The 15,856-nt window shown below is 42.0% G+C and overlaps 4 protein-coding genes across 8 annotated transcripts; 3 read left to right on the top strand and 1 right to left on the bottom strand.

Moving 5' to 3' along the window:
- Positions 1–186: 186 nt before the first annotated feature.
- On the top strand, positions 187–5,339 carry LOC105453345. 3 transcript variants are annotated; one of them, XM_011695202.1, is made up of 6 exons: positions 187–345; positions 1,130–1,343; positions 1,589–1,764; positions 2,025–2,183; positions 2,706–3,093; positions 4,799–5,339. In XM_011695202.1, the coding sequence occupies exons 1-6, from the start codon at positions 265–267 to the stop codon at positions 4,951–4,953; spliced, it is 1,173 nt and encodes a 390-aa protein (XP_011693504.1). In that variant the 5' UTR covers positions 187–264; the 3' UTR covers positions 4,954–5,339. The 3 variants fall into 3 exon arrangements, with proteins under 3 accessions (XP_011693504.1, XP_011693512.1, XP_011693523.1); XM_011695210.1 differs by lacking the exon at positions 187–345 and adding an exon at positions 386–727 and having other exon boundaries at positions 1,126–1,343; XM_011695221.1 differs by lacking the exon at positions 187–345 and adding an exon at positions 786–930 and having other exon boundaries at positions 1,126–1,343.
- A 102-nt stretch (positions 5,340–5,441) lies between these two features.
- On the top strand, positions 5,442–8,608 carry LOC105456827. Its single transcript, XM_011701152.1, has 5 exons — positions 5,442–6,726; positions 7,688–7,902; positions 7,989–8,061; positions 8,133–8,219; positions 8,422–8,608. Exons 1-5 carry the CDS (start codon positions 6,497–6,499, stop codon positions 8,606–8,608), a joined length of 792 nt encoding a protein of 263 aa, XP_011699454.1. The 5' UTR covers positions 5,442–6,496.
- LOC105453337 lies at positions 8,498–11,179 on the bottom strand. Its single transcript, XM_011695188.1, has 7 exons — positions 10,759–11,179; positions 10,028–10,240; positions 9,765–9,946; positions 9,488–9,686; positions 9,065–9,236; positions 8,823–8,975; positions 8,498–8,588 (listed from the first exon to the last, which is right to left on the bottom strand). The coding sequence occupies exons 1-6, from the start codon at positions 11,032–11,034 to the stop codon at positions 8,863–8,865; spliced, it is 1,155 nt and encodes a 384-aa protein (XP_011693490.1). The 5' UTR covers positions 11,035–11,179; the 3' UTR covers positions 8,498–8,588; positions 8,823–8,862.
- Positions 11,180–11,354: 175 nt separating this feature from the next.
- Positions 11,355–15,794, top strand: LOC105453362 (ATP-dependent RNA helicase DHX8). Of its 3 annotated transcripts, none has more exons than XM_011695262.1 (2): positions 11,355–11,545; positions 11,651–15,794. In XM_011695262.1, exon 2 carries the CDS (start codon positions 11,713–11,715, stop codon positions 15,331–15,333), a length of 3,621 nt encoding a protein of 1,206 aa, XP_011693564.1. In that variant the 5' UTR covers positions 11,355–11,545; positions 11,651–11,712; the 3' UTR covers positions 15,334–15,794. The 3 variants fall into 3 exon arrangements, with proteins under 3 accessions (XP_011693564.1, XP_011693554.1, XP_011693572.1); XM_011695252.1 differs by having other exon boundaries at positions 11,671–15,794; XM_011695270.1 differs by having other exon boundaries at positions 11,355–11,463; positions 11,671–15,794.
- The last annotated feature ends 62 nt before the right edge of the window (positions 15,795–15,856 follow it).

Here is a 15,856-nt window from a genome sequence, read left to right on the forward strand (position 1 = left end):
AAACGCAAACGTTTCTTTCTTTCTTTTCTTTTTTTTTACGTTTCGTTCTTTTTTTCTCCGCGTTTGCATTTGCGTTGTGCGTTTGCGACTTATGATAGATGGGGCTTAATGGGTTTCGATATGCGTAATTGTTTACAATTATTAGAACGTTGTGTAGAACGACGGCGCGACGTTGGCGTTTAACATATTAGTCGATCATCGTCGTGAAGTGAGGTCGATTAGGCGAGACCAGATGAGACGACATGAGAATGGTCGCCTGGCAGCATGGGCCGCGTTTTCTTGCCTGATCCACCCGATGCCCGAGCTGCGTTCTACCGCGCTAACGAGGAGACAGAGAAGTTCGAGGTAAATCAGACATCGTTTTCCCAGGATCTAATTCCGCCACGCATCATCCTGCACCTCGATATGAGCCTATCCTATCTCGGCTGACCGAGCCTCGAGCGATCGCGATCGAGCGTGACTCTCATCGTGATCGCGCTCCTATTTCGTAATGTTACAATCGCAAAAACGCGCCGAGCTGGCTCTTGTGAATGGCGAGCAAAAAGGTGCCCTTCTTCAGGCAAATTAGATTTAAAACGTACGTAGTCTACAAACGGAAACGTTACGTCACAACGCTACGAAGAAACGACTGTGCGTGGGAAAAAAAAATACGGGAAAATAACTGCAATACAAGGTCTCGATAACAGAAGGAGATGAATGATTGAAGCCAGAACGTGGTTGGCGTTGCGTAAATATACTTATAATGAGCGTCTCGATAACCGTATAAGAACATACGACAAATTATTAATGCCTAGTGAACATTTTTGTAATAGTTACAGCCACAATCAATAATGACCTGGATAGTGCTACATTATTACGATCGTTATCGGCATAATCATTAGTGGCATTGAATATTTATGCACCAATAACGTTTCTAACTTAAAGAAAAAGGTTTAATTTTTTCTATTAAAGTCGCGTACTTTATAATTGCCCGCTATTATTTGTCGACCGACATATTAATCGAGCGTGAAACGGCGGGATATTGAATATAAATATGTTTATGATATAAGTTACACTTTTGATGTACATTGTAATATAAAAACCACGTACATATAAAATCAATTTTATTGTACGCGTGAATTCAAGCTAGAGTCACGAGTACGTGGCGCGCGCGATGGAGAAGGCCGCGGCAGATTCTTCGTCGCAGAGCAAGGTCGGAGACAATAGTCAGGCAGATAAAGAAGATTTAAACCCGACATCGCGCTATAATGAAGTTCCCGCTATGCAGCGGCAGACGCAGTTTATGTGCTCTCTGTACATTTCGCGCGCCGGCGGCCTCCAAGATCAAGGCCACGGGGTCCAAGGTGACAATGCAACATCTGCATTCTAAAGATGAGAACTGTGTCATACGATCTGATTTATAGTCCATCAGACGCTAATTCAATCAATTTAAACAGTAATATGAGAGACAATTAATGTAAATCATTTCATTATCGAAATTTAGGCATCAATATTATATAATGCAGTTTGAATAATATAAAACATCAATAGCTCGCCTTGATCTTGCGTTAGTTTTAGATCGATATTTTATCATTCATTCCTCGATTAGATTGCGAGCTGCTGCGATCTCATCTCGAGGAAGCTATCGCCGCTTCCGAGCCGTTGTCGACTTGGCGCGTCTCTGAGACTCCGTGCGGTCTCATAGCCGCTTTCGTACGAGAAAACGACGCCGAGAAACTCTTGCAACGCGGCGACTTAGCTCGAGTGTTCGGAGGACCCGTGCAAGTACGTTTATCTGCACATTCTATCCAACGTCTCTCAAACAACACTAGAGATATAGAAACTGAGATAGCATAAAAATTTTTCGCGTATTTATTTTCTTTGCGTTTTCCATTGGTATGTTATATAGCCAAGTATTTTATTATTTTGACGCTACATCGCCGATTGTGATGAAACGTCAATTTTTAACTAAATATTTAGAAATATTTACAAATATTATTTAAAAAAGCTAAAACATCTTTCGACTTATATCTTATTTCCATCAGGTAGCGCGATTCTCGGCAAGAGACTCTCGATATCGCCAAGCCGTGCTTCTGAGAGACGTGCCATGGGCCATACCGCTGCAGGATATAAATTCGGCTCTAGCGAAGCAAGGAATCGTCGCTGGAAACGTCGAACGTTCACGGCAATTCGTTCGAGTAGAGGTGAAGAATGTTAATTTTTTTTCTATTTTAATTAGCCTGATAATACCTTATCACTGCCATTATGTAGATATATATAAACATAGTAAGCTTCGTAGTTTGAAACAGCGAAACATTTTCTACTGCACAAACATTAGTGCATAACGCGCTGATTAAACTAAGCAGACTGCATCATTTATTTAAATTCGTATAAAAATATATAGTACTACGTAATTTTAAACCAGTTCTCATACTAGAAGTTCTATAAAGTCTGCAACCGGTTTTGAAAGTCAACTTTCCATATGTCTCATTTACGGTCGGTACTATTTGTAAAAAAAATTTAGACGAGAGAGAGAGAGAGAGAGAAAGAGAATATGTTAAGATGAAGATCAGAATAAGCCAGCCGTATAAAATCGTTGATATAAGTATGATGCATAAAGTGTGTACAAATATAACATATGTGTAACACGTTGTAAATATAATTGACAGTCTGATATAAGATAGTAGAGGATATATATTTATCGATCCTCTGTCGAATCCCCCCAGGTTTTCGACGCGGGTCATTACGAAGCCTTGCTACGTCAAGGTCTGGATTTTTTCGAGGTGGCTCGTTTCAATGCTGTTCCGGAACGCTGGTGGCGTGGCGGCGGCGGCTGCGGCGGTACCGCATGCGGCTCATTCGGTATACCCTCGAGATACGCGTCGCCGGGGAACGACGGAAACAATACTACTCCAGAAGCGTATCAGGAGAACTTATCGCAAACGGCGGACAGCGTGTTGCAATGCTACCGATGTCAGGGTTTCTGGCACGTGGCCGCTAATTGTCGGCACTTACCGCGCTGCGTCCGCTGCGGCGAGCCGCACAGCGTCGAGTTTTGCCCAAGGCCGCGGAACAACCCTATATGCTGCCACTGCTCCGGACCTCATCACGCCGGTAAATCCTCTTTGTCGAGGATCCTAGCGTCTTTTCTATTACACGTCTTTCATTAATACAGCAAATAATAAGGGGCCAAAGAGTCAAATTCGACCGAAGTTAATGTCGATTGCCCAGTAGTATAAATTTTTTAATTTCAGCTACCGCCAATTACCGTACTGGTCTTTAAATACGCAATCAAAACTTAAAGCTGAAATAATATCAAATTGAAAATCAATTTAATATATGATATTATTTCAGCTTTAGGTTATATAATTACGGTCATAAAAATCGGCGCGCAGTTTACGGTAGTTGAAATTTAAAAATTAAAAATATTATTGGCAATCATCAATATTTAGATTCGGCCAAATTAGGCTTTTTCCTCCTTATTATTTGTTGCATGGCCTTGTTTGTATTCATTCTTCCACATTAATTTTTCGTCAATATCCATTACGTATATCTGTGATAAGTGTTCAGAACCGTCGCAAATAGAAGTGCAAGTTGTGCACTGCAATAAAGACCTAGTAACAAGAGAGGTGGGAAAGCTAAGTTTTAAATCATTTTTTTATTCTTAATACAATTGTATGTACTCGCTTCTGTCAGATTTATTTTCTTCCGAAATGTATATTATGTATATCAATTTAGAGAAACCGTATCACAAAATCTAGAATTTGATTGGACCGAATAGTTATTTATTTCTCAACGCGCTACTGAAATCTTCCAGAGCTGTACAGAGCCATATGAAAATATTTTAATACGAGAGAGTATCGACTAGGTAACTTTTTTCCTAGAGCGAAAACGTAAAAAGTGAAAAATTTCTGTTTACTTCAACAATAAAAATTTTCACTTTTTTCGCCCTAGGGAAAAGATTACATGATCAATATCCTAGAATAAAAATGAAAAATTGTGCTTTCTCTAAAGATGTTTAAAAAATATCTTATGTTTAAAGATTGATAAATAAAAATATCAAGAGGGACGATAAAATCCTCTTTGCAAAGGCGCCTTATATGTCAGCGGCGCCTCTGATAAAAGTTAACAAATAAAACAACATTATTCATGTATATAATTTGACTGTACTAAAAAAATGTATACTTCTTACTTATATATCTAAATATATTTCTGTACTCTGTTATAATTACATATTTCTAGATTCATGAATAATCGCTTAGCGAGCCTTAGCTTCTATCGATAAATATATGTTAATCAAATGATTATGCAAAGTGCGCAACAGCTGGAAAGTGGAAGTCACACAGCGGATCGAAAAAGTAGATTTCTCGTCGTTTAAAAAAATCCGCGAGATGTGAAAGTCGACCGTGATTCATTCCGGAAATCGAATTGCGACATAATTAAAAATTACGATTTATGCAAATTACCTCGCGTGTTGTGATCATAAATATTCATTTCTGTTAATATTCATTAATCATAAACGTAGTGTGTTGAGCAATTTGGAAAAAAAACATCGAAGGAAAAAGAGCTAATTTCTCATCGTAACATGTCGATTAGAATTTACTCCAAGAGGTTTACACAGTCAGTACCTCTACCTACTTGTATAACAAATTATTTTGCTATCACAAATTGCCTTGTAGTTAAGTCATAATAACAAATTGTTTCTATTTCCATCCTATATCATCTATCACCAAAGTCCACGTGTATTATTGAAATTATCGGTGCGTTACACTCATATACACGCGACATGACTATAATGCTTTTTCATTTTTTATTACAGGATATAGACAGTGCCCAGTCAGATTGCAGCTATCTAACGCGACACCGGTGAGCATCACGTTGAGCACGGCACGCACGGGGGGGGTTCAATATCCAGCGAGCGCTACGAACAAGTCGAACCCCTCGTGCCACTCTCTGAGACAAGGCCACTGTTAAACATCGTTTTTACCATGCAAAATTATAGAGAAGTATCGGCCTCGAAATTAGCATCGTTCTCGAAAAAATCCAGTGGAAGCGCGTAACATCTTTCTGCATTGCATAACGATTTATCGCGAGCCATGAAAATAATGGGAACACGTTGACAGTTTCGTGTCGCGTGGCATCGCGTGAAAAAAAGAAAACGCTCTTCTAAGCGAGGCGCGTTCCTTCGACCGCGAAAAAATTCGCAAACGATTTATATTTTACATTACAAACAAGCTGCACGTTTTCTAAAAGATTTTCACTTTTAAGACGCCGTCGCCTTTTTAGACACTATTGTGTTTTTTGTACATTTTCTATTTTCTAGATTTTTTACATGCAAAATACACGATGGTTTTTATAAATGTCAGATGTCTTTTGACGCGGTAGCGAAGAGAGATAAGATATCGCGCTTTGCTCTTTTTTATATACCCTCAAATTTGTAGGATTTTGTAAATTTGCTGCAGTTACTACTCGCGGAATCGTATAACACCGCCGTTTCGTCCCACTTTCTTCGTCCTAGTCCTGCGAATGTAGGTCTCCCCACTAGTTTTCCACGTCTGTCACTGCTACCACCAGGTAATACCTCGGGACCGTGGAGGAGAGGGAAGTTATACGTATCGCGCGAACACATTTAGTCATTCGATCGGCTACTAGTCCGGCCTGTTCATGTACGACCGATTGGATGGGTGCGTTATAATTATACACCGATACACCGTCTGTGTGACGGGAAGTCCGGCGATCAGTCGATCGGTTTCGCGCCAACACGAACAGTATCGGTCAAATTACGGGTGTTAACTTCATTTTTTTTAACAGACAACTTTTGTGTAGAGTTAAGAGTATATCTCCGTTGAAATTTTCCGCTGTTTCTCTTCCGTAAAGATGTACCATGTGCCAAATAAACATTTCAATTAACGCGACGGGGTATAAGTTCGGTTTCGTTAAATTCGAAGCAAACGTTTCGAAGAGAATGGCTCATTATTATGTATGAGTGCGCTTCTTCTTATTTTAGAATCTTCTTCAAAAGATCGCTATATACGTTCTACAAATAATCGGATAATGCTCGTGGACTTTGCACGAGGACATCAGATAAAAAAAAATTTGTGCTTCGTAAAGACGACTCTGCAGCATACGATATGGAGACTTTAAGGAAATATAAAATCGCGTAATGTGCGGCGATTACAGACGTGTCGGATTGCGCGCGTTCGTTTATACGTGTATGACACACTGCCTTGATAACGGCGCGTATTATTTTCAAATAAGTGGCAAGTGGGACGAAGAAATGTGGATTCACGTCAGATCGACTTTTGTCTCGTCGATTGTTGATTGATAACGCGTTGCTCCTGCAATGTGAATCACTCTCTCTCTCTACCCACAAAATATATGTCTTTTGTATTTGTTAATTTCAATATAGTTTAGAAACAAAACTTTTATCATCGTGCCCGTAAGTTATACAGACTCTGCGTTACGCCGACTAATAGCATAATAAAACGAAAGGAGGATCGATAGTTTGAAGGAAAAGATGTATTCAGTGTACTTGACGGCTTTCCTCGTCGTGTCTATATGCAATTTAACCGCTCAGCAGCCAACGTTCTTCAGAAGTACATTCAAGGGGTTGAGTGGCCTCACGCCAAGCGTCGTTGCGCTCGCGAAAGACGAAATACGAGCGGTCTATTATCACGAGCAGACGGTGGCGGTGGTCGATCTAGGCCCGAGAAATGAGCTACACGATTGCAATATAATCGAAGTATAGTAAGTGGTCGTCGCCCACAATAGTAAAAGCTGCACGGGGTGTATCTTAAATACCGCCCACTAAGATCTAGCGTTATTCCTTATAAAAAATTGAGTCGGAAGGTCCTGAACGATCCCAGTAAATAAAAATGGATTAAAATAGAAAAAGATTTATTTCAATATATATGCAAATGCATACTTCTGAAAATCTGAATTCATTTCAAATGAATTCATTTGCCTTTGTAATCATTTAAAGCGCATTTTCTATATGCCATTTAAAAAATAAGTTTAGTTTTAAGAAGAAAAGCGTGAATATTAATTAATTCAAAATTCTAAATAGAAAATGCAGTTTTTTCAATTAAATTCAAAAAAAGTTTTTTGTGAATAGAAAATACATTTCAATCTAAACAAAAAATATTACGTATATCATATTAATATTGCACAAAAAATATATTCTATTTGTATTATGAAATAGAAATGCATTCACGAAGGCCAATCCATTTCAATCCATGGATTAAAAAATTTTAACCCATTTCCGTTCACTGGGATTTCTTTCTACATATATTGCTCAATGATTACTATTGCAGTAATTACTGCTTCATTGAGCATTGTAGAAAAAAAATGGTTCAGGACTTTTTTTGATCGCTTGACCCAATTTTTTATAAGGAATACCACTATATGATTAGCGGAGCGGTATTTAAAAACTATTTTTGTCTATAATACTTAATGAAGCAATAATACTGTAATAGTGATAGCTTTATTTAGCACTATAAAAAAATCGCTCAAGATTTTTCGATTCAGTTTTTTTTTTACAAAAAATAACGCTATAATTAAGGGACACTATTTAAGATACACCCTGTATAATAAAACTGAAACCAGTTCTCACCCGATTATATATTTAATCGTTAATTTAATTTAATTATTTAATCCTTTTTCTTTACAATGCCGCGCCATTTTTTACACGCATCACTGACTCTTGCAGCGAGCCGTCCGAGGCTGTGGAAGTTTTGCGAAACTTATCTATGACTTTACGTCCGCAAGTGGTGTCCTTCCAGGAGATAACGAGACTCATGCACCAATGTGAATTATTAGACGGATTACAAGTGGAGGCGACATCCACTTTGCCCACGAACGCACTGAGCAGAGGGACCCGCATAGCCGCGAGTTCCATAACTCTGTTCTCCGGTATTCTGCCAGGTTAGTCAATTTAATTATCATTTTCAAGCGCGCAGTTTCATCGAATTGCAAAATTTGTTAACAAAAACCGAATATATACTCCTCAGGCACAAAATGGTGCGGCACGGGCGATATAGCCGAGAATTATCACGATTTGGGCGATCTACCTCATATCGACAGGTTGAAATTTAGAGTCGTAACTTATCGATTTTCGAAAATAACAGGGAGATAAATCTTTTTTTGCTTTTCAGATGTTGTCGTAATCACGATCTCTGTCCAATAAAAGTACGAGCTCAGCAGACCCGATACAATCTCACTAATTATTCGCTATACACTAAGTAAGATCTCATCAGAAATTGGTAAAAAAAATCAATTTGTTTTCAGAAAAAGTTTTATGCGTCTTTAAATTAATATATCACGTTATTGTTAATTACTAAATTTTCTTAGCAAGCTAACAAGTTATAAAAAATTACCTTTATTGTCAACTATCTCAAGTCGTCTTCGTAAGGCGGACAGTTTAAAGTATTCAACTTTTTACAGATCACACTGTACTTGCGACCAATTGCTTTATCAATGTTTAAAAGCTGCTAATCATCCAACGGCGAATTTGATGGGACAAATATACTTCAATATCGTCAAAGTGCCGTGTATAGAAGACATAGGAAGAAATCGATATTCTTCCCCGGATCCATTAAGAAAATTTGTACCTGTACAAAGAGTATATTAATTATAAGACATAATTAGCAGCATATATAAAGTATTATAATAACAAAAACTAAAAAAATATATATATGCTCCGTCCAGTGATAAATAAAATATTTAAAACTATATAAATATATATATATATATATATATATATATATATACAATCAAAAGACTATAAATATATTTTTATATTTGCATCACGCACTTTATAAGTTATTTTTATTAGCATAACGTACCTTTCTTTAAAGAAGATGTCATTTTAATGCACATTTGCATTTATACAGAATTTTCAACTGAGGAGAAAGCCTGATTCAGTGCTGATAAAAAAGGTATAAGATTCCTTATATCTTTACAAACACTGGATGATTTATTATGATTATACAAATTCCCTGTAACAATTTATTAAAATAATTAGATAATATTTCACATTCTTATTTTATCTTTTTTTAAAAACATTGAAAAAAGATCGTATAGTCACCTATTAACCATAGAGTTTCTCTTCTAATATGCATATAAGGATGCGATAACAATTTATTCAACAAAAGATGCAGATCCTCGTTTGAGTACTTTGGATTCCTTAAAAGAATATCTGTCGTATCTTTGCAGGAACTATGTAATGTATTAGCCAGTATATGTATGGATGCTGTAATCTAAAAACAGAAAAGGCCTGTTAATTGTGTATAAATATATATAAGTTCACACCAGAATAGACAAGAAGTTGCTAATTCTAAATAAAATTTAAAAAAAGTCAGAAACTGATAAAATTAAATGGTTTATAATTTCGTATATTCGAACAAATTCTAAAAAATTCATAAATATTTAATCTAAAAATAAAAAAAAATATGATTCTCAATATTTCAAATATTTCATATTTTGTTGTATGAAGAAAAAAGAACCAAACCTCGCTGACTTGAAGCATTCCATCCGAATTGGAAAATGTCAAATAAAGATAATACACGACTTGTGGCAGAATAGCATGCAAATATTCAATGCATATCGGCGAAGAAGACAATAAAGCTAACAGCCAAATATAATTCAGATCTTCGTATAAGAGATTCCGTTTTACAATAACTTGGATGAGCTCCAACATTTCAGTTTCTCTGTAAATATCAGATAACATATTGAACTTTCTCTTGCAAATTTCATCTCTGCATTATGTAAAAGTGGCTAATACTTACGATATCTTATGAAATCCCGCGTGTACGTAATGTAAGAGCGCATATATCACGGAAGGAAGGATTGAGTCGTCACAATTGCGTAACAGTAAAATTAGGTACTTCAAACAGTGTTGCGCGTGCAAGATAAAGAAAGCCTTATCGCTTCCTGCAACTAAATTACCGATTGTCCAAATGCAAACATCCTAATAAAATACAAATTCATGTACTTCATTTCAATGTAATTCATTTAACTTCATTGTCTTTTGCACAATGGAGAAACTTACCAGCAGTGCATAATTTAAACTTTCTAGCTTAACAACCAGATATGGAACAACTGCTTTTCCCAATGCCGTGCATGCTTTTGTATTTCCCAGAGCAATATTACAACAGCAGTTAGCTGCGTATAATTGAAGAGTCGGATCATTGCCGGACAGATCACGCACCAGGCCTGACAGGCTTTGATCTACTTTTAAAAAGGCGTTTATGTTCTCCTCCGACTGAAACAAATATAACAGGATTATGTATTATATTATTCGTTACTTGCATCATCGTAAAATATATGTCATTCTTAAATACAAGCTATTTTATAAGAAATAATATGCAAAAATTGACTGGAATATGAGTAAACAGCATGTAGAAATAAGCCTATTCAGTTGAAGCAAAATTCTTGATGCTTGATAATATCTTTGAATTTATATACATTTTCCAATTCATGCAAACTGCGCGCCGATTATTTGTCAAACTTGATACATTGAATTGTTCTAAATTAAAACTGGAGTTGTAATATCAAGATTAAACTGATAATTAAACTGATAATAAATAATTAAACTTATAATATAATATCGTGTTTCGATATATGTACACTGCCAGTACTGAAAATATACGTAACGTAAACTATAGATTTTCAGGTACTAGCAGTGTACGTGGCTCTAATTCGATTCAATTGAATAATAATAATGCTGGTAGGCATTATTTTACAAGATGCTGATAGAGATTACTCCAGCGGGATACGTACTTGAATGAGAGCATTGGGCAAATATCTGTAATCCACGAGGGTTATTTTTTTCCTCTTGAGAAGCTTCACCTTCTCGTGGACGTGCTCGACGGAAAACGGCTCGACCTCCGGACACTCTCCCAAATTGGTACGACTCCTGTTCCAGGCGGACACGCGATTCTCCTTCCTCTTGCTCAAGGTAGCCTCCCTCAATTCCGTACGTACGATCTCGACTCGTTCGCTGTCGTTCGAACGAAGTTCCGCGGACTCGTCCCGCTCCTCGTCGACAGCCTGCATAGCTTATAAACTGAGAATTTATCGGCTCTCTTTAACAGGCGCACGGCGCCGAACAATCGAATGCTCGTCGCAGCGACCGAAATCTTCGACGAGTTCAGGTAAACGATTCAAATAACCTCACTTTTCCCTCGCGACTAATAAGTAATAACACAGGGGCTGTTTTATCGATGCATTATAGCGCCTGCGCGTCGCTGCATTGCAGAACTCTACGTTACCGAGGAGATGGCAATTCGATAAGAGGTTCAGCAAAGAGAACCACAGACGGCGCGCGAGCGGCGAAGAGGTTAGATGAGTAACATGGTGTAACATGGTGCAATCAAGTGCAATCAGGTGTAATGTGGTGCAACAGTGGTATCTGATGTTTATCCTAAAAAGACACGATGAGTAAGATGAGACAAAGTCGTCAGAGAGAAGCCTGAGCTGCCTGAGGTTAGACGTCGTCGTAATTCTCTCTATTCGCTTGTATTTTCGTTCTTTTCTTTTCGCTTGTAATGTGGAGTGGTAAGCAGTTGTAAGTGGAAAAACAAACGTTTAGCCTAGAAATTCTTGTCAACGCCAACATTGCTGGTGTCGCGAGAATCGAGTATTTTAGGTTTAAATAAAGGAATTTTGATAGGAATTACGTGTGTTCGCAAGGTATCCTGTGTTGCGTCACGTTGCGTCACATCGCGCAGTAAAATGGAAGAGGTCACGAAGTTGGAACACCTGTCTCTGGTGTCGAAGATCTGCACGGAGTTGGAGAATCACCTGGGGCTGAACGACAAGGACCTGGCCGAGTTTATCATACATCTGGCTGAGAGGAACAACACGTTTCCGATGTTCAAGAAGGTGCTGATCGAGAACGGAGCCGAGTTCTCGGACTCCTTCGTGGCCAATCTCCTCAGGATAATACAGCACATGAAACCCGCGAAAACCGCGTTCACCGAGAAGTGGACCAAGCCTACGAGCAAGCAGGACGAATTGGCGCAAAAATTCCCGGCGCTGGCGTTACCGAACGAGGAGCCACGTTCCGAGATCAAGGACGTCGCCAAGGATGAGGATATCGTCAACGACGTTATGGCCTCCCTGGAGGCGTTCGCGCCGTCTAATAAGAAGCAGTCCGCGAACGCGTCCGAGAAGAGTGACGATAGGATTGACCACGGCGAGAAGAGGAGCAAGCGGGGAAGGAAGAGCAGAAGCAGATCGAGGGAGAGAAGGCGACACAGATCCAGATCGTCGAGTCGAAAGGAGAGGCGTCACAGGTCTCGATCGCGTTCCCGCTCGCGAACGCGTCAGAGATCGCGCGACAGAGCGCGCCGAAGGCGCTCCGCGTCCCGGGAACGCAGGAGATCGTCGTCGCGCGATCGCAGAGACGCGAGACACTCGAGGAGACGCGACGCCGACAGATCCCGATCCAGATCCGCCGAGGAGACGCTCTCCGCCGAGCCGGAGGTGGGTAAGATTTACGCGGGTAAGGTCGCGAATATCGTGCCGTTCGGCTGTTTCGTTCAGCTGGAAGGCCTGAGACGTCGCTGGGAGGGCCTGGTTCACATCTCTCAATTGAGGCGGGAAGGTCGCGTGGCAAACGCGAGCGACGTGGTCTCCAGAGGGCAGAAAGTTCTGGTGAAGGTCCTCAACGTCGGTGGACAGAAGGTGTCTCTGAGCATGAAGGATGTCGATCAGGAAACCGGGAGGGATTTGAATCCCGTAGTGCCGATCGCGAAGGCTGACGAGGACGAGAAGCATTTGCGTAATCCAGACAGGCCTACCTCCCTGCTGGAGCTTCAGGGTAACTACGACGAGGACGAGACGTACTCGAGAAAGCGCGTGCAACGTCTGTCGTCGCCGGAGAAGTGGGAGATCAAGCAGATGATGGCCGCGTCGTGCATCGATAGGAGCGAGTTGCCGGAGTTCGACACGGAGACCGGGATTCTGCCGCGAGAGGACGACGAGGAGGAGGACGTGGAGATCGAGCTCGTCGAGGAGGAGCCGCCGTTCCTGCACGGCCACGGCCGAGCACTGGGTGATCTCAGTCCCGTGCGGATAGTGAAAAACCCGGATGGCTCGCTGGCGCAAGCGGCGATGATGCAGAGCGCTCTGGCAAAGGAGCGGCGGGAACAAAAGATGCTGCAGCGCGAGCAGGAGATGGATTCCGTGCCCACCGGCCTGAACAAGAATTGGATAGACCCGTTACCCGAAGCGGAGAGCCGCACATTGGCGGCGAACATGCGTGGCATTGGCCTGCAAACGCAGGATCTGCCCGAGTGGAAGAAGCACGTGATAGGCGGTAAAAAGTCATCGTTCGGTAAGAAGACCAATCTGACGCTGTTGGAACAGCGACAGAGCCTGCCGATCTACAAGCTGCGCGACGATCTGGTGAAAGCCGTGACGGACAATCAGATTCTGATCGTGATCGGAGAGACGGGTTCGGGCAAGACGACGCAGATCACGCAGTACTTAGCGGAGGCCGGTTTCACCACGCGCGGCAAGATCGGCTGCACGCAGCCGCGTCGTGTGGCCGCCATGAGCGTGGCCAAGAGAGTGGCGGAGGAGTTCGGTTGCTGCCTGGGTCAGGAGGTCGGCTACACTATCCGTTTCGAGGATTGCACCGGGCCGGAGACCAGCATCAAGTACATGACGGACGGTATGTTGCTGCGCGAGTGCCTGATGGACCTCGATCTGAAAACGTATTCGGTAATCATGCTGGACGAGGCGCACGAGCGCACGATACACACGGACGTGCTGTTCGGTCTGCTGAAGCAGGCGGTAGGCCGTAGACCCGATCTCAAGCTGATCGTCACCAGCGCTACTCTGGACGCGGTCAAATTCTCGCAGTACTTCTTCGAGGCGCCGATCTTCACCATACCCGGACGCACGTTCGAGGTCGAGGTGATGTACACGAAGGAGCCGGAGACTGATTACCTAGACGCCGCGCTGATCACCGTCATGCAGATTCATCTGCGCGAACCGCCGGGCGATATCCTGCTCTTCCTCACCGGTCAAGAGGAGATCGACACCGCCTGCGAGATCCTTTACGAGCGCATGAAGTCACTAGGTCCGGACGTGCCGGAGCTAATTATCCTCCCGGTCTATTCGGCCCTGCCGTCGGAGATGCAGACCAGAATATTCGAGCCGGCGCCGCCCGGCTCGCGCAAGGTCGTCATCGCCACGAATATCGCCGAGACCAGTCTGACGATCGACGGGATATACTACGTCGTCGATCCGGGCTTCGTCAAGCAAAAGGTCTACAATTCCAAGACCGGCATGGACAGTCTTATAGTGACGCCGATCAGTCAGGCGGCGGCGAAACAGAGAAGCGGACGAGCCGGCAGAACTGGGCCTGGTAAGTGTTATCGGCTTTACACCGAGCGCGCCTACAGAGACGAGATGCTGCCCACGCCGGTCCCGGAGATACAACGTACGAATCTGGCCACCACGGTGCTGCAACTGAAGACCATGGGCATCAACGATCTTCTGCACTTCGATTTCATGGACGCGCCGCCAGTGGAATCGCTGATCATGGCGTTGGAGTCGTTGCACAGTCTGAGCGCGCTCGACAACGAGGGTCTGCTGACACGGCTGGGCCGGCGAATGGCGGAATTCCCGCTGGAGCCGAATCTATCCAAGATGCTGATCATGAGCGTGCACCTTCAGTGCTCCGACGAGATTCTGACTATCGTCAGCATGCTGTCCGTGCAGAATGTCTTCTACCGGCCGAAGGACAAGCAGGCTCTGGCCGATCAGAAGAAGGCCAAGTTCAATCAACCCGAGGGCGATCACCTGACTCTACTGGCGGTCTATAATTCCTGGAAGAACAACAAGCTGAGTAACGCCTGGTGCTACGAGAACTTCGTGCAGATAAGGACACTGAAGCGCGCCCAGGACGTGCGTAAGCAACTGCTGGGCATAATGGACAGGCACAAGCTGGACGTGGTGTCGGCCGGTAAGAACACAGTGCGCATACAGAAAGCGGTGTGCTCGGGATTCTTCCGAAACGCCGCGAAGAAAGATCCGCAGGAGGGCTACAGGACGCTGGTCGACAGCCAAGTTGTGTACATTCACCCAAGTAGCGCGCTGTTCAACCGCCAGCCGGAATGGGTGATCTATCACGAATTGGTGCAGACTACCAAGGAGTACATGAGAGAGGTGACGACGATCGATCCGAAGTGGCTGGTGGAGTTCGCGCCCGCATTCTTCAAGTTCAGCGACCCGACCAAACTCAGCAAGTTCAAGAAGAATCAAAGACTGGAGCCGCTCTACAACAAGTACGAGGAGCCGAACGCGTGGAGAATATCGCGAGTTCGCAGGCGACGTAATTAAAGAATACGCTTATAATCTATATAAATATCGTTCTGCTACAGTATTCGTAATTCGTTTTACTTTCTTGAAAACCTTAGTGATATATAATACAGCTAATCCTAGTTCTTAAAGTAATGTTTTTATCGTTTTTATGCAACAACAGCTTGTATCTACAATGAAACGACTGGGACATTTTTATTTTGTACGTGTACATATGGCATTCTCGATACATGTAAAAAAAAAAACTTATTATTAAGCAAGGAATGAAGACATTTTAATGATATCGCGAAGATATTGAATTAATTTTATTACGATGTCACGATGAAACCGCGGGGAAAGTAATGCGATCATTGAATTATGTACAAGAATGCTGTTATAAAAAAAGAGGAGGTACTATTTACAGGTGTACTATTTACTCTATAGTGTACATACTCTTGTGAACGTTGTAAATATATAATTGTATTCATTCGCATCACATTAAATTTTCGATATTCTTCAATGTTTATCAAAGATCCACTTCGATAAAGTATGATACATATTGAGT

The sequence above is a fragment of the Wasmannia auropunctata genome, unplaced genomic scaffold, assembly GCF_000956235.1.
Source record: "Wasmannia auropunctata unplaced genomic scaffold, wasmannia.A_1.0 LD336106.1, whole genome shotgun sequence".
In the NCBI taxonomy this organism is placed as follows: domain Eukaryota; kingdom Metazoa; phylum Arthropoda; class Insecta; order Hymenoptera; family Formicidae; genus Wasmannia; species Wasmannia auropunctata.

Bases quoted from the DNA above. Each gene is read 5' to 3' on its own strand.
- LOC105453362 (XM_011695262.1), top strand. From the start codon at position 11,713: ATGGAAGAGGTCACGAAGTTGGAACACCTGTCTCTGGTGTCGAAGATC.
- LOC105453345 (XM_011695202.1), top strand. From the start codon at position 265: ATGGGCCGCGTTTTCTTGCCTGATCCACCCGATGCCCGAGCTGCGTTC. The intron at 1,344-1,588 runs GTGACAATGCAA...TTCCTCGATTAG, and splicing joins TCAAGGCCACGGGGTCCAAG to ATTGCGAGCTGCTGCGATCT. The intron at 2,184-2,705 runs GTGAAGAATGTT...GAATCCCCCCAG, and splicing joins GGCAATTCGTTCGAGTAGAG to GTTTTCGACGCGGGTCATTA.
- LOC105456827 (XM_011701152.1), top strand. From the start codon at position 6,497: ATGTATTCAGTGTACTTGACGGCTTTCCTCGTCGTGTCTATATGCAAT. The intron at 6,727-7,687 runs GTAAGTGGTCGT...TGACTCTTGCAG, and splicing joins TGCAATATAATCGAAGTATA to CGAGCCGTCCGAGGCTGTGG. The intron at 8,062-8,132 runs GTTGAAATTTAG...TTTGCTTTTCAG, and splicing joins GATCTACCTCATATCGACAG to ATGTTGTCGTAATCACGATC.
- LOC105453337 (XM_011695188.1), bottom strand. From the start codon at position 11,034: ATGCAGGCTGTCGACGAGGAGCGGGACGAGTCCGCGGAACTTCGTTCG. The intron at 9,687-9,764 runs GTAAGTATTAGC...TGATATTTACAG, and splicing joins GCGGGATTTCATAAGATATC to AGAAACTGAAATGTTGGAGC. The intron at 9,237-9,487 runs GTTTGGTTCTTT...TTCTGTTTTTAG, and splicing joins GAATGCTTCAAGTCAGCGAG to ATTACAGCATCCATACATAT.